The 26,628-nt window shown below is 32.9% G+C and overlaps 3 protein-coding genes and 1 non-coding gene across 4 annotated transcripts; 2 read left to right on the top strand and 2 right to left on the bottom strand.

Moving 5' to 3' along the window:
- Window positions 1–447: 447 nt before the first annotated feature.
- Window positions 448–3,835, bottom strand: LOC104248107 (plant intracellular Ras-group-related LRR protein 5-like). The gene is made up of 3 exons (XM_009804296.2): window positions 3,322–3,835; window positions 1,116–2,032; window positions 448–1,016 (listed from the first exon to the last, which is right to left on the bottom strand). Exons 1-3 carry the CDS (start codon window positions 3,782–3,784, stop codon window positions 888–890), a joined length of 1,509 nt encoding a protein of 502 aa, XP_009802598.1. The 5' UTR covers window positions 3,785–3,835; the 3' UTR covers window positions 448–887.
- Window positions 3,836–9,335: 5,500 nt separating this feature from the next.
- Window positions 9,336–14,918, top strand: LOC104248108 (MND1-interacting protein 1). The gene is made up of 3 exons (XM_009804297.2): window positions 9,336–9,466; window positions 9,756–11,402; window positions 14,140–14,918. Exons 2-3 carry the CDS (start codon window positions 9,798–9,800, stop codon window positions 14,638–14,640), a joined length of 2,106 nt encoding a protein of 701 aa, XP_009802599.1. The 5' UTR covers window positions 9,336–9,466; window positions 9,756–9,797; the 3' UTR covers window positions 14,641–14,918.
- A 1,889-nt stretch (window positions 14,919–16,807) lies between these two features.
- On the top strand, window positions 16,808–22,022 carry LOC104248109 (aluminum-activated malate transporter 12-like). The gene is made up of 6 exons (XM_009804298.2): window positions 16,808–17,216; window positions 17,907–18,047; window positions 18,586–18,858; window positions 19,464–19,591; window positions 20,543–20,686; window positions 21,059–22,022. Exons 1-6 carry the CDS (start codon window positions 16,925–16,927, stop codon window positions 21,677–21,679), a joined length of 1,599 nt encoding a protein of 532 aa, XP_009802600.1. The 5' UTR covers window positions 16,808–16,924; the 3' UTR covers window positions 21,680–22,022.
- A 3,791-nt stretch (window positions 22,023–25,813) lies between these two features.
- Window positions 25,814–25,885, bottom strand: TRNAC-GCA (transfer RNA cysteine (anticodon GCA)). Its single transcript has one exon. It is a non-coding gene; the product is annotated as a tRNA-Cys (tRNA).
- Between the last annotated feature and the right edge of the window lie 743 nt (window positions 25,886–26,628).

The raw sequence follows: 26,628 nt of genomic DNA, 5'->3' as shown, positions 1-26,628 counted from the left end.
TAAAACTTCTCTCACTTGTATAATAGATAGTCAAGTCAAGTCTCAGGCAGCTGTTCAACCACATTGCATCCAATTTGGTTTTGTATTTGGAATACATGGACCAAACAAGATTTGATTTTCCAACTCTGTTAAAGTGTTTCAATAATCCATATTACTTCAGATAATTATATTGTGAGATAAGTTTAAAAAAAAAAAAAAAGAAGACAACCCGATGTACTAAGCTCCCACTATGCGGAGGGTCTGAGGAAGAGTTGGACCACAAGTGTCTGTTGTACGCAGCCTTACCCTGCATTTTTGCAAGAGGATATTTCCACGGTTTGAACCCATGACCTCCTGGTCACATGACAGCAAATTTGCCAGTTACGCCAATGCTCCCCTTCTATATCGTGAGATAAGTATTTGAATGAAAAACTACAATATAACATAGAATTTTAGGTAGCATAACAATGGTTCACAAACCAACAATTATATAACAACAGATACTGAAAAACAGTATTTACATTTTTGCAATAAATATGAAGTAACATAGATATAGCCTCATAATCTTAGAACAAACTTTTAATTCACATACAACAACAACAACCCAGTAAAATCCCACAAGTGAGGTTTGGGGAGTGTAGTGTGTACGTAGACCTTACACCTACCCCAATGGGACAGAAATGCTGTTTTCGATAGACCCTCGGCTCAAGAAGACAAACTTTTTACTCACATATATACATAAAAAGTCGTGAAAACTGATTGCTTTGATAATCTTGAAGGTATCCGACACCTCTTACTAAGGCGAATCCAAGATCAAGAGTAAGTAGGTTCAGAATGATTATGATCTTAGACATGTACCCGTGTTTGGTCTGAACAAAATGAGTTCAGTTGAACCGAACGAACCTGCCCTAAATCCGCCTCTTCCTCTCACTGCCAAAACAAAGGGCAACTCCAACGAATAAACCTCTCCTTTTCTTTGGCCGCTGAGATTGAAATTCATTCTTGGCAACAAAATCAGCCATGTACTCTACAACAGCCTGATGGCAAGAAAAAAGAAGAAAAATAAACTAGTTAAAATCTACTGATCTAAAGTCCAAAATTCATTGACAGCAATATAAATTAAGCTTAAGATAAACCTGAGCTCCTAGCTTTATTATTTGCCTTGGTGGTACTTCTAGTGGAGTCTCGTCAGCTCGAAAAGTTTTCAACTTTGACAATAATCTGAAGGAATCAGGGAGCATTCGTATTTGACTGTTACTGATATCGATCTCTTCAAGATTCTCAAGGTTCCCGATTGATCTTGGCAATGTTCTCAAGTCCGCGAAATTGTTAGCAAGATTAAGCTTTTCCAATTTGGTAGCAAAACAAAACGTTTCAGGTACGATTGCAACTTCATTGAAGCTAACATCAAGTTCCCTCAGGCGAGAGAGATTGCCCATTGTCGTTGGTAACCCTTTAATTCTGTTGATATGCAGCGTAAGAATCTCCAAGTGTTCGAGCATTCCTACAGTCTCGGGAAGAGCTTTAAGCTTATTAAAATCCAATCTCAACTCTACAAGTGAAGAGCAGAATCCAATCGTGTAAGGAAGTTCTTCGAGCTCATTCGTTTCCACGTTTAGTCTCTTCAATGAGGTTAAGTTCCCAACAAGATCCGGTAAATGAGTGAACCGGTTTGAACCCAAATCAAGATTGATCAGATTGATTAAGTTCCCGAAAGAAGATGGGAGCGATTTCAACCTATTGGCGTGGAGGTCGAGATCAGTTAAATTGAGCAGCTCACAAAATGAATCAGGAAGGTTTATAATTTGGTTGGAGTGAAGATCAAGTTTCGTTAAGGATTTAAGGTTACTAATTGTAGTGGGAAGAGCCATAATTTGGTTATCAGAAAAGTTTAGTTCAGTGACTTTCACTAACTTTCCTAATGACATAGGAAGCCATTCAATCTTGTCCATTAACTTGTTGTGAAGATCAATAACCTTTGCTCCAGTTTTCGCAGCGTTTTCAATTAGTGCGGCCACTTTCAAATAACTGTACTTCTCTGCGTGCTTGATCCCTATAGGCAAAATCATACAACAATTAGGGCATAGTATGAATTACAAATAGAGGCGGTATGAGTTCAGTTCTAAGTTAAGGGGTTCTAAATCAAAAAGTTGTATATATATTAAATGGATTCTTAAGACAAATTATACAGTGTTTAGATCAAAGCTACTGCGTTCGACCGAACCATACTTTGGTCTCTAGCTCCGCCCCTAATCACAAACCTATCGCAAAAGTTCAAAAGGCTTGCCATATAATAATGCAACTTATGTAAGCTTCATGTACTCAAGATAGGAATTGAAAACTTCCACATGCTTACTCTCTAATAGTTATAAATCCATAACTAAACATCAGAAATTGCTAAAGATTGAAGATTTGGACTTCATATTAGTTGTCTAGTCATATAACTGACTTCAACTTGCTTGGGATTGAAGCGTAGTTATTGTTGTTAGTCATAAAAGTAACCTGCTCTTTTATTTGTTTTTGTTTAGCTATTATTGGAGGGCAGAGACAGAAGATTAAGTCTAGAATCACCGGCTACAACACTCAATATGAGCCTATCTGCTCCAACTTTGGCGCGTAGATTTAACCACACCTATGCTCACGAGCTGTATCCGGCAGTCCGGTAGATTAGTCGAGGTACATAGCAAGCTACCACCATCAATTGAAAAGGGGAATTAACTATAAACCAGGGTTTGAATCCCGACATAGACAAAAAGATGTTACTCCATCCATCCTAATTTATGTGACGCTCTTTACTTTTTAGTCAGTCCCAAGAAGAATGTCACATTTCCTTATTTGGAAACAAATTATCTTTAAAATTCCAACTTTACCCATAATGAACTGATTTACACACAAATATCTATAATTTGTTTTACGCTACAAGTTTTAAAAGTATTTCCTTCTTTTTAAACTTCATGTCGAGTCAAATACCGCCGCATAAATTGGGACGAAGGGAGTTTGTGATTTCTCCTATCTACTTACGCCTCGGTGGACAAAGACATATAGTTATCCGGTACTTGTGCTAGTAGGATGTAGTAGCCTAGTAGGTACTATGTGTAACAGTTGAGGTGCGTACAAACTGGTCCGAATGATATCGCTATAATAAAAGAAAAGGGAAAGAAAAAAGTAAAAGAAGAAGAAGAGAGCAACTATATGTTTGACAAGATGTTAGATTCATAGTTCTGTCAATTCATACTAGTTTTAGCTCTAAATTCAAACATATAGCAGCAGAAAAAAGTACAAATAACAAGAAATCAAAAAGTTAAAATCTTGGACAAACAATAAAAGGAAAAATATCCAAACCTGAAGAGGAAACACCAGTATTTTCAGAAATTGCAACAAAACCCTTCAAACTATCACTCTTTTCATCACTGAACACAACTTTTTCTTCAATTTCACCAATTGAGTCCTCAACAGAAACCAACTCAGAAGCCTTCTGAATAAGTTCGTCAAAATTCTGATAAGTTTTTTCAAGTTCAATTAACTGAATTGACTCTTTCTTTTGTTCTTGACTTTGAAACAAAACTATGGATTTTCTCACTTGTTGTAATACAGAGTATAATTCTATTGGAACATCTTGTGGTTCTACTTTCTTGGATATTTCTTCAAGTTTAATTTCTTCTTCAGTTTCTACTGATTTTAGTACAGAATTTGCTGCTTCAACTTCTACTATTGATGGTCTTGTTGGTAGTGATTTGTAAATTTTTGTAATTTCTTCTATTATTTTTGCACAAGCAGGTGATGGTTTCTTGATTTGGGTAGCCATGGCTTTTTGCTTGTGAGCAAAGAAGATGAGAAATGATGGAAAATAATGGACAGTTGGTTTTTTTTGTTAAATATAATATCACACTCAAAAGTGTTGTGTGTTTACCCTGAAACTTCATTATAAAAATAATTAAAATTCATGGTAAATAGATAGCCAAGTCTAGTGTAATTACAACTATGCTCGTTTGGTACGAGGGATAACGGATAATTAATTTTAAAATTAAATTTAAAAATGAGTTTATCTCACGTTTAGTTGTGATAAAATTATATATAACTAATTCCGGGATTAGTAATCTCAAAATTGTAATGTTATTTTTATCCTTATAGGAGGGTGAAATAACAATCTCAAAATAATTAATTCCGAAATAATTTATTTTCTAACCAAATGACCCCTTAGGTGTGCATTAAATTATTTGTGTATGGCTTTTTGCTCGTGAGCAAAGAAGATGAGAAATGATGGAAAATAATGGACAGTTTTTTTTTTTTTTTTTTGTTAAATAAATCACACTCAAAAGTGTGTGTGTGTTTACACTGAGATTTCATTATAAAAATAATTAAAATTCATGGTAAATAGATAGCCAAGTCTAGGGTAATTAGAACTATGCCCGTTTGGTACGAGAGATAATGAATAATTAATCCCGAAATTAAATTTAAATGAGTTAATCTCGCATTTAGTTGAGATAAAATCACGATATAACTCCCGAAATTGTAGTATTATTTTTATCCCTATAGACGGGTAGGATAGCAATCTTGAGATAATTAATTATGAAATGACTTACTTTCCAACCAAACAACCCTTGAATAGTTTAGGTGTGCATTAAATTAATAGTACCAAGTTTAGAAGTGTAATGAATATGTTCAACCTCCAAAGGATTAACGAGGTGTAAATATTTACTCGTACCCAATGTTTATATAATTATACATCAAATCAAACAATTTAATATTTTAGCAATTTATTAATTAAAGTGAGAATAAACAAATGTGTGTATAAGTATTTTTTATTTATTAATTTGATATAAATATTGAGTCGGCGTAAATTTTTACAAGATAAAGAACAATTATCCACTAATTTCTCTCTTGATGAATCAATATTAATAAATTTGCCTTTTGAACACTAATTTATATGTGGGTTCCACTTCATTCTTGCCTCGGATATTCCTTGTGAAAATTACGGATGTTAATCTATTTTGTGAAGTATTCTACCTTTTAGTTGTTAATTAGAAAAATAATCCATAAAAATAGTAATTAAAAAGTCACTATCAACAAATAACTTGTTTGACTATTAATATCTTGGTTGAGAAATGATGAATTAACTAATGTTGAGAAATATGGAAAGTAGAAAAGGTTTAAAACATTTAACTAATGTTTTGGCCTTCAAATTAAGAAATATATTTTGATAATTATTCATAGTCACAATACTTGTGAAATTTTCTCTTAGAAATAAGTAGACCATAAAGGAGAAAAATGTAGCTTTTTAGTTTTCCCCAAATAAATTAACATACGATTTACCATTTTTTTTTTAATTTTTTTTTTTTTTTGTGTTAGAAAAGCAAAGTGCCATTTTTCAAAAGTCTGTTGACATGAAATATAAGTATGCTTGACAAAATACATATTTAAATATTTTTAATTGTATTTTCTTGAAGTGGGGATATTTTTAAAGAAGATTTTCTACCTCGTCTATTTATTACAAAAAAAAAAAAAAAAATCCTATTTAAAATCGTAACCTAATGAAATCACTTGCCTCGTATTACCATATATGAAGGTTTATTGGAGATTTCAGAGATTGGTTGAAAAAGGTTTTTGGTAGGGGTGTTCATAAAAATTCGAAAACCAAACCAAACAGACTAAAAAAACCGATACTTTTTTGTTTGGTTTGGTTTTGGTTTTGAAATTTAAAAACCGATCAAATTTGGTTTGGTTTTGGTTTTAATTAAAAAAACCGAACCAAACCGAATATAGGAGTAGCTATTTTTAATTTATTATTACACACATATATATGTATACTTTTACACAAAGTTTTAAAATTTTTATAGTAAATATTAATCGTTTGCACTTTTAGTACAGTTCTTTACCTTTACATTCTAGTTTAATTGGTGGTTTTCTTTTGTTAAGTGTAAGAATCTATTTCATGTTAAAAATAATATATTTTTAATTGAGTCCTTAAATTATTCATCACTATTTGATACAATTATCATCAATATATCTTGGTAAATAATAGATTTCTCAAAGGGCAATTAATTTGATAGTGTTACGTTGAAAATGTAGTCGTCGAAATGTGTGTTTGGTAGTATATGTCTTATATTTAAGAAAAAACCCGACAAATAACCGAAAAACCAAAAAATTGACATAAACCGAATCGAGAAAAACCGACTTAATTGAGTTGGTTTGGTTCTAATATTTGAAAAAACGACTTACTTGATTTGGTTTCTTTTTAGGAAAAAAACGATCCAAACCGAACCATGAACACCCCTAGTTTTTGGTATAAATATAGTAGCATTTTTTGTGTAATAATGTCCTAGATTATCAAGATTGTTTTACAAACGATAAATGAAAAATGAAACTACAATTATTAAACTAAAACTCTAACCTCGAGGAATAAAGTACATAATCTAAAAGGGATAACATACACTTTACCCCTCCAAATTTATTTCAAAAAGTTAGTTACACATCAAATTTTACGCGTATTTTCTAACTGCTAATTTTGTCTTAAGTGAGTTTAATATATATAACTCCGCAAAATATAGAATCAATCTTGCTAATCACATTATCGCCACATCAAAATGCCATTTTATTTTATTTTATTTTATTAATCTACTCCCTTTTAAAAAATGAAAATTACGGATGCTAATCAATTTTGTGAAGTATTCTACCTTTTAATTGTTAATTAGAAATAATTCACAAAAATAATAAAAAGTCACTGTCAGCAAATAACTTGTTTGACCATTAATCTGTTGGTTGGGAATTGATGAATTAATTAAGGTTGAGAATTGAGCAAAGTAGAAAAGGTTTAAAACATTTAACAAATGTTTTGGCCTTCAAATCATTGAAGCCAAGAAAGATATCTTAATAATTATTCATAATCACAATGCTATGTAGTATCTTTTTAGTTTTCCTCAAATAAATCAACATACAATTACCATTTATTTTTTTTGTCAGAATAACAAAGTGTCATTTTTCCAAAATCGGAATGTTGACATGAAATACATTTTTAATTTTTTTTTGAAGTGGGGTTATTTTTAAGAGAATTTTTTTACCTCAATTATTTATAAAAAGAACTTCGTATTTAATATCATAACCTAATGAAATCACTTGCCTCATATTATCATATCGTTCAAGAAGGTTTTTGGTATAAATACAAGTAGCATTTTTGTGTATAATAATATCCCAGATTATCAAGATTGTTTTAAAAATGTGATTTTTGATAGAATTGAACTTAACTTTGAATTATGCAAAATGAAATTGCAATTATTAAACTAAAACTCCAATATCAAGGAATAAAGTACATAATCTAAAAAGGGAAAATATCTACTTTACTCCAAATTTGTTTCAAAAAGTCGTTACACATTTAAATTGTGCGCGCGTTTTCTAACTGCTAATTTTGTCTTAAGATAGTCTAATAACTCCCTGAAAATATAGAATTAATCTTGTTAAAGATGATATTTATATACTTTTCATCACATTATCGACATATCAGCGCCACATCAAAATGCTATTTTGTTTTATTTATTCATTCCATTTTCCTTTTTTTTTCATTACCTCTTCAAAATGCAAGTATGTATTTTCCCTAATTTAAATTTTTCGTAAACTGCAATTATCTTGACTCTTGAATAGTATTGATCTAACATGATTTATATAAAGTAAAACTATTAATAAAGTATATCGACTCTCATCTGTTGTCCTAGATTATCAAGATTGTTTTGAAAACGAAATTTTTGATAGAATTAAACTTAAATTTGAATTATGCAAAATGAAATTGCAATTATTAAACTAAAAGTCCAATCTCGAAGAACAAAGTACAGAATCTAAAAGGGTTAATGTATACTTTACTCCTCTAAATTTATTTTTAAAATTCAGGTACACCTCTAAATTTCGCGCACATTTTTTAACTTCTGATTTTGTCTTTAGTGAGTCTAATAACTCCCTGAAAATATTAATCGATCTTACTATAGATTATATTATACACTTTCAGTTACACCTCTAAATTTCGCGCGCATTTTTTAACTTCTGATTTTGTTTTTAGTGAGTCTAATAACTTCCTGAAAATATTAATTGATCTTGCTATAGATTATATTTATACACTTTCCATCATATTATCGTCGTACCAGTGCCACATTAAATGACATTTTATTTTATTTGTTCATTCTTTTTTTGTGTTTTATTTATTCCCTCTTCAAATGTAAGTACACATTTTTTCCAAATTTAATTTTTTCGTAAAGTGTTGTTGTCTTAAACTCTTCAATAATATTGATTTAACATGAGTTATATCGAGTAACATAATTAATAAAGATTCATATATCGTCTCTAACATGTTGTGATTGAGATGTAATAATTATTATTAAAATCATTCTCATTTGAAATTATTCTACATAATAGGCAAAATATAAAACTAATCAGCCGGTTCGCGATAATTGTATCTGCTAGCTGAAAACTATATAATATATGCATTTAAGATCACAACCTAAAGAAATCACTTGCTATCATGAAGGTTTACTGGAGAATTCAGAGATTCGTTCAAGAAGGTTTTTGGTATAAACATTAGTAGCATTTTTTGTGTAATAATATCCTAGATTATCAAGATTGTTTTAAAAATGAGATCTTTTTGTGGTAAAATTGAACTTAAATTTGAATGATGCAAAATGAAACTGCAATTATTAAACTAAAACTCCAATCTCAAGGAACAAAGTACATAATCTAAAAGGAATAATATCTACTTTACTCCTCCAAATTTGTTTCAAAAAGTCGTTACACGTCTATTTTTGGCGCGCATTTTCTAACTGCTAATTTTATCTTAAGTGAGTCTAATAACTCCCTGAAAATAAAGAATCAATCTCGATAATCACATTATCGCCACATCAATGCCACATCAACTGCCATTCTATTTCATTTATTATTCGCTCTTTTTTCTTGTTTTATTTTCATTCCCTCCTCAAATGCAAGTACGTATTTTTCCAAATTTTAAAATTTCGTAAAATACAATTGTCTTAAACTCTTGAATAATATTGATCTACCATGAGTTATATATATGATTAATAAAGATTCATGTATCGACTCTAATCTGTTGTGATTGAGACGTAATAGTTATTATTATCGTCAAACCCACTTTTGAATTTTTCTACATAATAAGACAAAATATAAATTTGATCGGTCGATTGAAACTAATTGCATTCGCTAGCCGAAAACTGTGTAAAATATGTATATTTTTCTATATAATATAAATATACATGAAAATATATTTTTTATCAGCTATTATATTTGGAGACCGACTAAAAATATATATTCCTGTATATAATAACCCCCCCCCCCTTCCCAAACCTGACCCACTAATAGCTACAGCCCATGACATCAAACCCATATAACCTTCCAAATGTATGCCGTATAACATCCATTGTATCCTTCACTTTCTTACCTGCAACTTTAACGCCCAGAAAAACAATCATCAAAACAAGGCGATAATCACTAACCTGTAAGTTTATACGTAGTTTGATTGTGTTATTTCATATGAATTCCATCAATTTTATAACAAAAAAAATCTTGAAAAATTCGATCTTTTATTTGTTTATTTAAGTTTTGTGTTTTCCATTTTGGGGTTTCAGTTTAAATTTTGGTATAGCTCATGAAATTCTCAGCTGGGTTTAAAAGAAAAGTATACCCGATTATCTAAATTTATATTAATTCCATCAATTGGTCAAAAAAAAATCTGAAAATTTCAATCTGTTTTAACAACCTTTGTGTTTTCCTTTTTTTTTTTCCAGGTTCATTTTGGATTTTAGTGTAGTTCTTTAAATTTCCTAAAAATGGGTTCTAAAGAGAAGTATACAAGAACCAATAGAAGACCAAGATCAGTAAAAACTGAACATGATCATAATACCCATAACATCAGTAATGGTAATTCTGTATTTTCTGAATCTGGGCTTAGCCCATTGGGCCCAATTAAGCCCAATGCAGATGGGGGTGATGAGAGTGGTTGGGGTTACTGTACTGAGGAACAATTAGAAGAAATCTTGTTACAAAATTTGGAGATTTTGTATAGTGAAGCTATTAATAAGCTTATTGGTTTAGGTTATGATGAAGATGTGGCTATGAAAGCTATATTGAAAAATGGACATTGTTATGGTGGAATGGATGTTTTGACTAATATATTGCACAACTCGTTGTCGTATTTAAATAACGGGAGTAGTGTTTCGAAATTGGAGGATTCAGAGCATTGTTTTGTTGATTTGAGGCAGTTGGAAGAATATTCGTTGGCGGGTATGGTTTGTTTGTTGCAGCAAGTTAAGCCACATTTGAGTAAAGGGGACGCGATGTGGTGTTTGTTAATGAGTGATCTTCACGTAGGTCGGGCGAGCGTGATGGAAATTCCTGCTCCAAGTAATGGGAATGGTTGTGTTAATGGGTCGGTGAGTGGGAGTGGTAATGTTGAGGGTGTTGGCATGGGTCCTGTTGGGGTTGTGCCCGCTATGTGTAGGTTTCATGGTGGTTGGGGTTTTGGGAGTGGTGGTGCTAATAATGCGTTTCCGTTGAATAGGTCATTCGGGTATGCTGTCTCGGATTCTAATTCGCAAAAAGAGATTGAGTGTCCGAAGAGGTTTAATCTTACTCCTTCGATGAAAACTTTGCTGAAGAGGAATGTAGCTGCATTTGCTGCGGGATTTAGGTCAAACCCGAAATATATGCAGAATCAGTCACAGGCTTGTCCTAGTTCTTTGGCTGATGGGGATCAATCACGTGGAAGTGAATCAGGGGTTGAAAGTGGACTTGAACAGTCGGGGGACTCCCAAGCTTCGAAAAGCCAAGATGTGGTTAACTCTGTCGTAGGTAAATTTCGTGATTTGAATCTTGACGGGAATACAGAGAAGGGAAATGGGCAGCTGGACCAGAAAGATGAGATGATTCTAAGTTTGATCGATCAAATAAAGGATCTTGAGAAGCAGGTCAAGGAACGGAAAGATTGGGCGCACCAAAAAGCAATGCAAGCTGCAAGGAAGCTTAGCAATGACTTGACGGAGCTTAAGACGTTGAGGATGGAAAGAGAGGATACCCAAAGATTAAAGAAGGGTAAACAGGCTTCCGAAGATACTACCATGAAGAGGCTAGCAGAAATGGAGAATGCTCTAAGAAAAGCCAGCGGCCAAGTTGACCGTGCAAACTTGGCTGTAAAAAAGCTTGAGAATGAGAATGCAGAAATCAGGGCAGAGATGGAGGCTTCTAAGTTAAGCGCATCAGAATCTGCAAAAACATGTATGGAGGCTGCTAAGAGAGAGAAGAAGTGCATTAAGAAGCTTGGAGTTTGGGAGAAACAGAAAAAGAAGCTGCAGGAGGATATTGCAGCAGAGAAACAAAAGATTTCAGATGTACAAAAGCAGCTGGTTCAGGTAGAGGCAGCTCAAAAGGAAGCTGAGGTTTGCTCTTTCTTCTCTTTTTTCCCTTGATGTTTACTTGTTATTGGTGATCTTGCAATGGAAATGCAAACAATTCTGTTCGACATTTTACATCACTCAATGAGAATCGGTTTAAGATTCTTGTGTCCTTCTCATGTTAGGATGCCCTCTTTGCATCCAAGTTAGTTATTAGGTGCATACCGTTGGTGCTTCATAAAGGCTTAAGTCATGTAAGCATTTTTTGTGCTGGCCTCAGATATTTCCGTGCTTCCGTAGAAAACTTTTGCCTACTGGGTTCACGAGGTACCTGAATGGTTAGAATATATAGACATTACATCAGAATTTAGCTTGTTGAGAGAAGATGTGTCATGTATTAAGTTTTATTTTGGATCTTATATTTCTTTTTCTCTCTCACGTTCTTGTTGATAAGGGAGTTGTATTTTCGTTGTGAAATCTCTCCCTATGTGGCCTTTGCAAACCATAACCAGTCCTAAGTCACAATTATCTTAACTCTTAGAGTGCCCCCAAACTACTTTTGCCTGTGTTCAACCATAGCTAGTTTTAAGTCGGGATAAAGGGAGAGGATTGTGGTATGTTGACATCCCGCTTAAAATTAGACCTATTATATATTTACGAAAAAGGTCTAAAATTATGTGAGGAATTTGCATCCAAGGGTGTGACCTAGTGGTCAATGAAGTGGGTTAGAACTATGAAACCTCAGGTTCAGTTCCCAGCACAGACAAAAAACACTAGGTGATTTCTTTTCATCTGTTTGGTAGATAGAGTTACCTGGTACCTGTTGCTGGTGGAAGTAACAGGTATCCCGTGGAATTAGTTGAGGTGCGCGCAAGCTGGTCCCGGCACCACAGTCATAAAAAGAGAAAATTATGTGAGGAATGTGATCATACCACCACTTCCCATTAGAACTCCAAACTTAAGCATGCCTGGACGAGATAGTACTAGGATGAGTGATTTCCAGGGAAGTCCTTGTGTTGTATAACTTGCTGACCCAGTGTTGTAAATAGCGAGCGCTACAGCGCTAAAAGCGTGTAGCGACGCGAGGCGAGACAGTGTTGCCATTCTGGGTTGTTGCGATGCGAAGAAGAAAAAGCAAGCGCCTCTGCCTGTGTAGCGAGAGGCGCTGCGAGGCGTCACTATTTGAAAATAACGGAAGAAAAGGCAGCTATTTTTACTAAAACACAAAATTAGGGCTTGGGTTTCACTTCTTACAAGCAGCGATCACTTCTTCTCCTTCAGCGACAAAATTAGGGCTTGGGTTTCACATCTTCTTCTTCTTCTCCCATCATCAGCCATTAGCGACCACTTCGGGTATGTAACTTTCTTTTCTTTTCTTCTTCTTCTCCTTTCTTCTTCTTCTTCTTCTTCTATTTCAGCTCTGGTCGACTTCACGTCTTCACCATTGATGTCTTCTTCTTTTTTCTTTTTCTTCTTCTTCTTCGGTGATCGGCTCTTTCAGCTCTGGTTTTCTTCTTCTGTCTTTGCTCTATTTTTCTTCTTCTTTCTTGCTCTGTTTTTCTTCTTCTTTCTTTGCTCTGTTTTTCTTCTTCTTTCTTTGCTCTGTTTCTCGACCGGAGCTTAATTTTTTTTTTTGGGTTCTGTTTTTGGACATTGACCAGAGGCAGAGCAGAGGCAGTAACCCTTTTTTTTGTTTGCTCTGAGCAGAGGCAGTAACCCTTTCTTTTTGTTTGCTCTGTTTTTTCAATTATAGACTTATAGTTATTGAGTTTTTAGTTATATGTATATAATATTTTATGTTTTTGTATAAATTGTCGTTTCACATCAAAAAGGCGAGCGCTTCGCTGCGCGCCTCTCGCCTTAGTGAAGCTGGCCCTCATCGATATTTGTCGCCGCACACTATCCAAAACACTGTGCTGACCCCAACTAGTTGAGATTGACGCATGCGTGCTTGGCAAGATTACTACTAGAATGGGTGATCCTGAAGTCACCTTGTTGTATTCCATGTGGACCCAAACTAGTTGGAATTGAGGAGTAGTTGATTGCTAAAAACGACAGCCCGGTGTACAAGGCATCCCGCGTTCATGCAGGGTCGGGGAAAGGCTGCACTCCAAGGGTTGTGATGTATGCAGCCTACCCTAACACAAACGTTAGTGGCGGATTCTACGGCTCAAACCCGTGACTTACAGGTCACACGGAGACAATTTTACCGTTGTTCCAAGGCATCCGCTTCTTGATTGATACTCTAAACTGATATAGACATATAAATAGCTATTCTCCTGTTTCATGACAAATATATTCATCTCCCAAAGACGAGATAGTTTTACTTGTGTGGTAGACTTCCTGAAATTATCTTCTGAAGTTCAAATATTCAATGGATTTTGCAGATCATCAGAAACCTTATGTTTTCCTTTTTTCCAACAGTAAATTGTAAGCTATAGCTATTTATCACTATGAAATTGAATAATAAAAATATGGTGTTTTATGGTAGAAGCTTCAGTTTCTTTTGACACATCAATCGGCAACCTCAGTTTTATTTTGTAAGAGTGGATGTGTCTATTTGTTTTGAAAGACTCGTTTGTTCATTCATGTTCAGAAACATTTAAAAGCATAGATATCCATTCTTATCTGAAGAGGGGAAATAGGATGAAAAGAAATGTGCTTCGATTCATTTTCATTTTGCCTGAATTCTTGCCACTGTATTCCTTTAATTGTTGAACAATAGCAAGTTTCTTTAATTGCTCAAAATTTGTCAATTCGTTATGTTATCAATTTTTATCAGGCAAAGTGGAGGCAGGAACAGAAGGCTAAGGAGCAAGCCGTGGCACAAGTAGAGGAAGAACAACGTCTCAAAGAAGCAGCCGAGGCTACTAACAAAAGAAAGCTTGAGGCGTTGCGGCTGAAGATAGAAATAGACTTCCAGCGGCACAAGGATGACCTCCAACGGCTTGAACAGGATCTTTCTCGGCTTAAAGCGTCTACTGAGCTGCAGAATCAGTCTGCTAATTTAGCAACAGGTAACTCTAACGGTGAACAGCCCCACGCTGATATTGCAAGGATGTTACATGAGTTGGACAGATTGGAGAATTCTTCCGAGAAGGGTAGCTCCGATAGGGAGTGTTTAATTTGCAAGAAGGATGAAGTTTCAATTGTCTTCCTACCTTGCGCTCATCAAGTTATGTGCGCGAATTGTAATGACAAAGGGAAGAAGGGTAGGGCTAAATGTCCGTGCTGTGGTGTTCCAATTGAACAGAGGATCAGGGTCTTTGGTGCAACCTCATAGGCCTCATCCCAAATGCTCATAAATTATCTTTTGGAGGTTTAGACAATATTCAAGTTACTGTATTGTCTTAAACATATGCTTATGCTTGATTGAGTCAGCATAATAAATAAACAGCTGCCAAGTTGGTGTATTTTGCTGCAATGATGTTTGCTTATTAGAGGTATTAACAAATGTCCTTTTCTCTTTAAGATGTGGTTCTCATCTTAGAATTTATCTAGGCTGGAATGTGGATACTATGTACCAATCTATTTATGATATGGAACTAGAGTTGATGAATATCTAACTACTAGTTAGAGGGAGGTAGCAGGTATTCGATAGAATAGTCAGGTGTGTGCAAGCTGGTACGGTCGTCACTGTTATAACAACAATAGGCCATACTGATAGACCGTTGGCTCACAAAAAGCAGCCTTACCTTACTTGTGCAACCCTACTGATGAGGTTTGAGGAGGGTAGTGTTTGCGTAGTCTTACTCCTACCTTGTGAAGGTGAAGACTGTTTTTGATAGACCCTTGTTCGGAAAAAGCAATATTGTGGCAACTAGCTGTCATAGTACTATTCTTTGTGAAGGTAGAGAGACTGTTTTCGATAGATTTTTTGCTCAAAAAAAGCATTATTGCGGCAGCTAGTTATCATAGTACTATTCTTTGAAAGTGCGAGTAGTGTCATTCTAAACAGACTTGACTATAAGATTTTAATAATTATATTTTTTTTATATAAGTGAATTCTTTAATTTTTTTTGAGTGAAAGAAAGTCTAGAAGTTTCTCCTTCATATGAAAAAACACAGAAGGGAGGGAAATTAATTCAAACCTGTTCTCCTTTCTACTTTAAACTAATTTAAAACTTACTGTAAGATACTTTAGCAGAATTATTATTTAATCAAGTAATACAATATCCATATTCCACACCAACAATATATTAAGTACAATATCCATGTCATTTTTAATACATCTTATATTTACCGACTTAAAATCTTGGATCAATTTCTAACTTTGAAAGTTTCAATCACCGTCGATCCTCTACATCTCGGCCCGTGGATGTCAACAATAAGATGCCTAGCTGTGTGACACCTGGGCAAATGGACGATCGACACATGGCACAATATTAACTGTTGATTTGGGAGAGGTGAAGTTGAGGTACACGAGAAAGAATCAAAGAGTCAATTTTAATTTCCATTTCCAGCTTTTGTAATAATTCACATTAGGTTAACAAATAAGAACCAGAAGAGCCATACCTAAAGCTTCCCCCCCCCCCCCCCACAAAAAAAACCCACCCTCTGTCCCTTTCACAGCAAATAGCTCGTGATCTAAAAAGCTTTGATAATATTTTCATGCAATAATTTCAACTCATATTGGAAGGGCTTTTGCACCACAATTGTGCTAAGAGTTTATAACAATTTAAAAGTTAAAAAAAAAAAAACATTATTAGGTTATATTAACCTATACAACAACACGTACATTTACATATCAAACTTAGCATGGTCAGAGGCGGAGCCGGATTTTGAATCTTATGAGTTCTAAATTCTAGGATAGCGACATAAAGTGTTAGTAATATATTTAGTAAAATTTTTAGTACAAATATAAGTTTAGATTAAAGTTACTGATTTCGATCGAACCCATACTTTAGCTTTTAGCTCTGCTCTTGAACATGATAACATGAAAAATAGAATAATAACATGCTATAATTGTCTAAATTATATTGATAGTATGAATATATGGTATATATATATATATATATATCCCAAACTCTTCCAATATTGCAGGTGGTGTAAATAAAGCTAACTAATGTTGATAATATATAGTATATACATTACTATTTTTGTTACATGTGCCGAAGCTATTGAAGCAGCTCCCACACCGATTAATTTTAAACCTTTTAATATTATATAATAGTAATAAAGAAACTTCCAACATTATAAAATTCCATTTTCTATAATAATAAATTATAGAAAATTCTAATCACCTCCTTGCACCAACTTTTTCCACATAAGTTGGTTATAATTTCTTCTTTCTTGTGTATATTGACTTTATATATGTCTATTTAAAAAGCTAATGAACATATTTAATGTCTCAAACTACTTTATTGAGAAACATGTGAATATAGTAACGTCACAAATCTCTTTTCTCCATGTTATAAAGCAATGAAAGCCCTTCTCAATAAGTTGTAGTAACATAGCCTTTCAAGAAAATATAGCCTCAAATTTTTTATATTTTTGCATGGCCTAGCCATTTTTTAACTGAAGAAAATACGAAATCTCCACTTATTTTCTTATCAATATTCACCAATATGGGAGTGGAAATGGAGGTGAGTGGAGATAATAATACTAATTGGGTACCAATTATGAAGAAAAGAATGAATATTCTTGGGAAAAAAATGAAAAATTTTCCAAAAATAACATGGAAAACAATTTGGAAAGTTGGCAAAGATGATCCAAGAAGAGTTATTCATTCACTCAAAGTTGGTTTTTCTTTGACATTGGTTTCATTGTTATATTTAATGGAGCCATTGTTCAAAGGTTTTGGAAGTAGTGCTATTTGGGCCGTCATGACTGTGGTTGTTGTTCTTGAATTCACAGCAGGTAAAGTTTTTTTCCTTTTTCTTTTACGTTAGAGTTTAACTTATATATACCGACAACAGTGGCGAAGCTGCTCAATGAAGGGATTCAATTGATTCCCTTTTATCGAAAAACTATGCTCGCAAATTGAGTAACAACTTTTTCTTGCATGTATATAAGGTTTTGAATCCCCTTGGCATCAGTGGCGATGCCACATGGTCATTGACCACCCTTCATTGAAAAATTACATTATGTACATAGGTAAAATATCACGTTTTTGAAGTATATAATATATTTTGAACATCCTTTGTCGGGAATGTTTTTCACTTTTTTTAAATTTGAACATCCTTGGAGAAATTTCTAGCTTTGCCACTGCTTGACATATGAAAAACTTTTAATTTATCAACAGGGGGTTCAAAAATTAAAATAAAAGTTACACGTCGGAATCCTAGTTATGACATTCTTGCATTTTTCTGAATCCTTTTATTAAGATTCCTAGCTCCGCCACTAAATGACAATGTAAAGAATTTTCATACTATCTGTTTATTTGAATCTGTTGTAGAAAGTAACCTGATGAATGCCTTAGTTTTCAGGTTACTAACCTCGCTTATTATAGACGTATGATTACCTATAGTTATCTTTCAGGTGAATTGATAATATAAAAAATCTTTTTCGTGTACTTCCTAATATTTTTCTCTTATTTTTAAATGATAGGGGCAACATTATGCAAAGGTTTAAATAGAGGATTGGGAACACTATTAGCAGGATCATTGGCATTCTTGATTGAATACGTTGCCACAGAATCTGGCCACATATTTCGAGCAATATTCATTGGAGCCTCAGTTTTTTTCATTGGTAAGTTTCATGTTATTATATCAAGTTTGATATAAAGAGTTATTTATTCTCTATATTTGGATTTTCCTTGGTTCCAACTACTATTTATAACATCACTAAAGGTTGTGGCGGGGTGAAAAGTATACCCCTCTATCCTTAACTAGAGATCTCAGGCATGGCGGAATCACATTCAACCGAGGGGTGTCAACCGACACTCCTTCATGGAAAAATTACACTGTATTGCTAGATAAAAAATTAATTTTATGTATACTATACATTGAATCCCTTTCATTTTACAGCGTATTTAAAATTTTATATTTTGATACCCTTTAGTGAAAATTTTGGCTCAGCCACTAATCTCAAGTTCGAACTCTCGGAATGGAATTGCCTTTGGTAGGGAGGCTTTACCACCAAAAAGTGGACTTCCCATTACGAATATAGATTAGTCAGGTTTCGAAGCTAATACCAAACATCGGGTGAAAAACAAGAAAACACTAATATTAATATTGAGGCATTTGCTCATGACTAATTGTTATTTGATTATTTTCAATTTTTACAGGAGCTGCAGCTACGTACATGAGATTTTTCCCCTACATAAAGAAAAATTATGACTATGGTGTGGTCATATTTCTCTTGACGTTCAACTTGATCACAGTATCAAGCTATCGTGTTGATAACGTGTTAAGAATTGCGCACGAGCGCTTCTATACTATAGCTATTGGTTGTGGTATATGTCTTCTCATGAGCCTATTGATACTTCCAAATTGGTCAGGAGAAGACCTTCATAATTTCACTGCTGCTAAATTTGAAGGCTTAGCAAAATCTATTGAAGGTATGGCCAAATTTAGAAATGGAACAAGCACAATGTATTTTCATTTTCTTTTATATATATATATATATATATATATTTGTTCTTGAATTAGCTCGTAAAGTTATTGTTAGTGTAATTTAACCTATAAAAGGAGGTTGTCTATCTTATTTTTTGGATTACTAATTTTACTTATTATTATGAGCAGTTACCTATAATTATTTTTGTGCAAATTATTTTTACACTATCAGTTGTGAGAAGTCAAACGAGTCTTAATTTTTTTTCTCATATTCTGTATTAGCAAGTGCTTTATATGTCTCTCTCGTGGGCGCGACACACACACATAGACTAGTGACGAAGCCATAAATTTCATTTAGGATGTTCAAACTTGAAATAAGTAAAAAAAATCCTCAATAAATTAAAGGGTGTTCTATAGTATATGTTATATTAAAATCTAATATTTTACCTTTATATGTTAGTGTAACTTTTCGACGAACTTAAGGCTATATATGTACCTTCGCCCCTGACACACACACACATATATATATATATAATTCATTTTTATTTGATGCCATATATATAATTCATTGATATAGGAAATTAATGAGTACTTTCAATTTAATGTGCAGCTTGTGTTAGTGAGTATTTCAGAGATGAGGAACAACAAAAAGCAAGAGAAAATTCGTCAGATTTGGAGGATCCTATATACAATGGTTATAAGACTGTTTTGGATTCTAAATCATTCGATGAGACCCTGGTAAGTAGTTGAATTTTCTCTCAAAAAATTCACTAAATGTATATGTAATAATATTCTAAAAGAAATAACATGTATATATATATATATATATATATATATAATGGATTTATAATTTATATATAAATGACAGTGCAGAAAAAAATTTCGATGCATTTTATCCTGCTATAGCAAGTAAGATAGCTTTATTCTCTAGGTTACTAAATACTAATCACACTTATAAGTTATAATGTATAGTTATTTGTAAATATATTTTAGGCAATTTGATAGTGCAAGAATTATTTTACACAGTCAGTTTATAGAAGGTGTATCATGTATTCATATATAATAAACCCAAAAGCGCCTTGAAAATAGTACGAGATAAACGTCAATTTGAGACAATAAGTAAAACCTTAATTAGAATATATGTTGCTAGGACTTGGGTGCGAAAGCTGATCCGGGTGTGTATTTAGAGGTCGGGATCCTTCATAATCTAGATTTTAAGATTTGGGGATATGGTTCAAGGTATGGATACGGGTACAAAAATTTAAAATTTTAAAAATAGATATACATAAATTATCCAAAATTATGAGTTATTATGTGGAAAACTTATATGTTGTGAAGTGCAGCCACTAATCAATCTTTCATTCTGAGAATTTTTCAAGTTGTACGCACTAGGCACTAGCAGACAACAACTAAAATTCACTCTTTCATTCTTTATTTTTCATCATATTTGTCTATGGATTATGGTCATAGTACCCGATCTCGATTGATCACACCTGATAAGAGTCTCGTACCGTTACCAATACCAGTGTCGTGTGGACACCGACGGCTAAAATGAACAATTCGCGTAACATAAATTCTACCCTACATATCTAGACCCAAATTAACATAGTAGTTGAATGGATACTATTCATGTAAAATTCTGCGTACGCTACTGTCTGTATATAACCAAAATTAATCTGAGTGGAACAGGCATTATACGCGAGTTGGGAGCCAAGGCATTCGAGACATTGTTACAGATTTCCATGGCAGCAATATGTTAAATTGGGGAATGTTCTTCGCCATTTTGGATACACAATTGTAGCTCTACATGGATGTCTCCAAACTGAAATTCAGGTACAATTTTCTTGGGATCTTTACACAAATACTCGATCAGATTTACTGTTTAATTTTCATAATCGTTATACATAGACTATATACTGATTATATAACAGTCCTACACATGTTAATTATGCATATATTATATATCCATCCCAGTTATTTTTAGTCCAGGAGGTTGACTTGACGACTATTTAAGTTAATTCTTCAACTTTCTTCCTCCACACGTAAAGTTCTTTTTCACGATCAGTGTACGAAGTAATAACTTATAATAATATGTTAATAGTATTATTTTTATTTATTACCAATGAATACTTATGTGACCTAATTTTCTAAATATTATTTCTACTAATGCATAGAACTTAAACTCTTAATTGAATTTTTATTCAGACGCCTCGATCGGTTCGAGCAATGTTCAAAGATCCATGTATCAGACTAGCTGGAGAAGTTACAAAAGCTTTAAAAGAATTAGGAGATAGTATAAGATATCGTCGTCAATGTTCACCAGAAATACTATCCGATCACCTCCACGAAGCTTTACAAGACCTAGATAATGCCATAAAATCCCAACCAAAACTCTTCATTGGGTCCAAAAATAATTCCAACAAGTTAGCCCTAGCAACAATCGGCATACAGTCAGGTGCACTGAACTCCCGGAGGGTCACTTTATCGAGCGTAAAGACCGATACGTCCGCGTTGCTCGAGTGGAAATCCAAAAGGGGTAGCACTAATGAAAATAATGAGAGAAAATCTTTGAGGCCTACATTGAGTAAGATTGCTATTACTAGTCTTGAATTTTCGGATGCTTTGCCATTTGCTGCATTTGCTGCTTTATTAGTTGAAATTGTTGCAAGGCTTGATCTTGTTATTGAAGAAGTTGAAGAATTGGGAAGAATTGCTCATTTCAAAGAGTATAATAATTCTCAAGATGATGATCATAATGTTGTTGTGGATATTGAAAAACATGCAATGCCTTTGAGAAATGAATTGCCAACCCATGCAGGAGATTAAAACGTTCTTTGGCGTCGAGGGAATTGCACGAATAGAAATTCAAAAAAGAATCGATCTGATTCAGGTTATAATCTTTATGGAATTCCCGAAATTATTACTAGAAAGTCAACCACGCAGATCGACAATATGATGTGGTTTGAAAAAAATGAGGAAGAAACTATAGAGAAAAAATCTATGGTTTTATAGTTGATATCTATTGATTAGAGAAATGCACTAAAGGACGTGTTTGTGATTGATGACTATTTTCCCTTATTTTTGGTTGAAATGATGTAACATCGTATCTATTAATTTGGAGAATATCTACTTTCACTCTTAAATAAAACTAGATGAATTTAATATTCAAGTGACAAAACCCATAGCTCTTCTTTCTTTCCCTCTTGCCCTATTTTTCCTAGAATTTTGTCGGACAAGAGAGAGTTGCTCAAGTGAAAAGCACCCTTCACCTCCAACCTTGTCCCGAATTTGTTTGATGCAATTCAGATTTTGAGAATCGATTGAGTTTTTGTTTACCACAATTTTTATGCTAATTGAATTGCTAATTATTGTGACTTATAATATTTTTTTGATTTAAAAAATAAACTTCAAGAATATATGCTGAATTCACGGTCAAAATTAAAAAATTGACTCTCTAAATTCGAACAACATCAAACAAAATTGGGACCGAGGGAGTAATTTTTTACTTTTATGATTAATTTATGAAAGAGAAAGGTAAGGGGTTAGTAGAATGGAGAGAGAGAGAGACCTAAACCTACCGGTTTGGCTTAGGTCTTTCCATATGGATTCACTATTTTTTTAGCCGATATTCATAAATTTTATATATCCGTCGAATATTTTTAGATTAAGCGGTTTGGTGGAAGGCTATATTTAGGTTCATTCTTCTTCCATATATCTTATTCCTTAAATATGGATTACTTTAGGAATTTTTACATTCCTATACCATATAGGAAACCTTATTACTCTCAATGTTTAAGTTTTGATATAATTATATTTAATATACCAAATTACCAATTCTATACCATAGTGTATTTTAAGGGTACAATTAATGCAGCGTATATCCCTCCTTAATTCAAGGTACCGTATATCCCACCCCTCCCACGTTTCTCTCTCCCAAACCCTCACCCTCACTCACGTTTTAGTGAGGGATTTCTTTTCTTCATGCCCTATTTTTTCCTTCATATGTTTTTGGTTCAGATACCAGGAGAATCTTTGACACCAGTACTTCTACATATTTAACTTGTAACATGGTCTGTTAATACTAAAATTAGAACTGTTCACTAGGCGTTCAGTTCTTTGAAATCTATGTAGCTTATCAGTTTAGAAATTGATTCCTGGGCTTCCAGAATGAGCATTACTTTACGTTTCAGTTGTGTAAAATATCCAGAACACAATTCTTTCGGGTTGGAGTTGAAGGATGTTTAAGTTAAATTCATTCAGATCTGCGAAATCTGTTGTTCCCAGGCTTCCACTAGCTGGACACTCTTCTTTTGCGTTGGATATTTTTGCACATTATATGTACATGTTGTCACAAGCTTTAACTTAGCTCCATGTGTTATTTCTATATTATTCTTCTTAAATCATAAAGATTCGTCCAATCTCATAAATGTCAATGTCTTTTACTGCAGAGTAACTTTTAGTATGTACTTCTGTTTCATGCAAACCAATTGACTTAGTTGGCTAGTCAAGATCTGAAGAGCTCCTTGTTTCCAATTTTTTTTTTTTAAATTTAATCTATGACCAAAGAACATAATTGCGTTTTTTGTAGAAGATTTTGTAGAAGTTTTAGTCGTTTTGGATTTGTGAAAACAGAAAACAATGCATCTACAATCAGAATACAAATAATCTACAATTTATCTACAAAATATCTATAGACTGGGTACATTAAATTTTAATATCCCAATTCCCATTTCAATTGTAGCATAATTGGAATTTTCGACATAATTGCGTTTTTTGCAGAAGATTTGTAGAAGTTTTAGCCATTTTTGATTTGTGAAAACAGAAAACAAAGCATCTACAATCAGAATACAAATAATCTATAATTTATCTACAAAATATCTACAAACTGGGTACATTAAATTATAATATCCCAATTTCCATTCAATTGTAGCTTAATTGGTATTTTTGACATAATTGAGTTTTTCTGCAGAAGATTTTGTAGAAGTTTTAGTCGTTTTGGATTTGTGAAAACAGAAAACAATGCATCTACAATCAAAATACAAATAATCTACAATTTATCTACAAAATATCTACAAACTGGGTATATTGAATTTTAATATCCCAATTCTCATTCGATTGTAGTTTAACTGGGATTTTCGACATAATTGCGTTTTTTTCAGAAGATTTGTAAAAGTTTTAGCCATTTTTGATTTGTGAAAACAGAAAACAAAGCATCTACAATCAGAATACAAATAATCTATAATTTATCTACAAAATATCTACAAACTGGGTACATTAAATTATAATATCCCAATTTCCATTCAATTGTAGCTTAATTGGTATTTTTGACATAATTGAGTTTTTCTGCAGAAGATTTTGTAGAAGTTTTAGTCGTTTTGGATTTGTGAAAACAGAAAACAATGCATATACAATCAAAATACAAATAATCTACAATTTATCTACAAAATATCTACAAACTGGGTATATTGAATTTTAATATCCCAATTCTCATTCGATTGTAGTTTAACTGGGATTTTCGACATAATTGCGTTTTTTTCAGAAGATTTGTAAAAGTTTTAGCCATTTTTATTTGTGAAAACAGAAAATAAAGCATTTACAATCAGAATACAAATAATCTACAATTTATCTACAAAATATCTACAAACTGGGTACATATTTGGAATCGACATGCTTCCCCTGAAATGTATGTTTCACATTTTTTATACATATTTTTGTCCAAAACAGTACTAAATCATCCACTTTAATACAATTTTTATACATTGTTGTTCAACTTTCATACAATAGATAAATGAATAAAAGATAAATAAATAAATAACAGTCTACAATTTTTCTACACAATATGTCTTCTTCTTCTTCTTCTTCTTCTTCTTCTTCTTCTTCTTCTTCTTCTTCTTCTTCTTCTTCTTCTTCTTCTTCTTCTTCTTCTTCTTCTTCTTCTTCTTCTTCTTCTTCTTCTTTCAATCTGAAATTCAGTCAAAACCAAGTCTCATCTTCACCAAAACCCCTCAAAATTGAGATATAAATTCCAAACCATATTCCCGATTATTTTCAACAACACCCAATCCAAACAAATAATGATTTTTGAAAACCAAATTTGAATTCAAAGCTTTCAAGCTTTTTAATGGCTGTCAATGGTGGAATTGCTGTTCTCTTTTCATTTGCTTTGTATTACTGAAATTTGCGATTAAGAAATAGAGAGAGATGTAGAAAGAATTTCTGGAAACAGAGTGTATCGCAAAAACAGAGTATGAAAAATCTTGTTCTGCATTGTGGAAGATCAGAGTGAAGCCGACGATAATTATGGAATGTGCGTGATTTGCATTGGGGAAGATCTGAAAAATATTTAATTCCCCTTTTTTAGCGCGCAAAATAAGGAATCATAAAATTACAGTGATTCCTTATTTAATGCATTGTATATATTAGGTAGAAATACTATTAGCATGAAGGGTAATAAGCAAACTATGAACATATTTGGTAATATAGTTTCATATATGATATATATACGAAAAAGCCTCATTACTTTATAATTCGTGGGCCAATGAATTATAATCTCGGGATAAATTATAATTTTGGAACTATTTTATCTCACATTTGGTTATTGATATTAATTAGTCTTGAAAATTATTTGTACTAAAATGGGAGGATTAACAACCCGCCCATTTACCACCCCTATGTCTTAGGTCCAAGCGTTAAAATGGAATTTACTTTTCTTTTTCAGTCAAACAGAATTATTTTTTTTAGCATATGCATCTTACTTATAAAGGCAAAGTTAAAGAAAGACGATCAGAATGGAGAACTCTACATGAGAAAACAAGATTAAAGACTATACTTACTGAGATTTTATGAAAATCTGTCATAGGAATTACAACTTTGAAATTAACAACGGCCATAATTTATTTTTATTTCTTTTAAAGTCAAAATATAAATACAGAAAATAAAGAATTGGAAAACATAAAAAATAGGGCCCTACCGGGTTCGAACCGGTGACCTCTTGATCTGCAGTCAAATGCTCTACCACTGAGCTAAGGACCCTCATGCTTGGTGGTGCTTCAACAATAATATACAACGACAATAAAGAAACCAAATGAATGCAATCCATTTTCAGTTAGTAACTTAATGAATAACTAATGTTCAAATTAAAAAAGAAAAACATGATGAATTATTTATACTGGATATTTAACCTCTTAAAATATGAATAACAAGGGGAAAAAATCCAATCAAATCAAGTCATGCAAACACTAGTAAGTTATGAGACTTTAAATGTGGTAAGCAAATAATCGAAATACATACACTAATGTAATATGCATACTTCCTAACTCTACAAGTATTTTCTTCAAGAATTATATTATTGTAATATTTTTTTTTGTGGAAATAGTTTTGAAGACATATGAGAGATGATGTAGCACGGAGTTGTCTTCGGGTCAATTGGTTTTGTGGCTCTTTACAAACTTATTTTTAGTTTTATGACCCTACCTCTTTTTTTTACATATGAGAGATTCACTTTTACACACAAGAGATCTGCCTTTTAAAATTTTTTTAATTTTAAAATTGTAAAGGGGCATGATGTACAAATAGGGGTTGCATTCCTATATTTTTTGTGATTTTGATATGTTAATTACAATTTGCAGAAAATTTTAGAACGATTATTAAACATTCGATTTGTATTAAATTTATCTTTCGTTTACATATATGCTGGTTCATGAAAATCCCCATCGTTATCTTTCATCTTAAATATACCCTTCGAGTAACAACTGACTAGCTTGACTCTGGCATTT

Source organism: Nicotiana sylvestris, chromosome 12 (genome assembly GCF_000393655.2).
Source record: "Nicotiana sylvestris chromosome 12, ASM39365v2, whole genome shotgun sequence".
NCBI classification, from domain to species: domain Eukaryota; kingdom Viridiplantae; phylum Streptophyta; class Magnoliopsida; order Solanales; family Solanaceae; genus Nicotiana; species Nicotiana sylvestris.
This window is presented reverse-complemented; position numbering and strand designations above follow the sequence as displayed.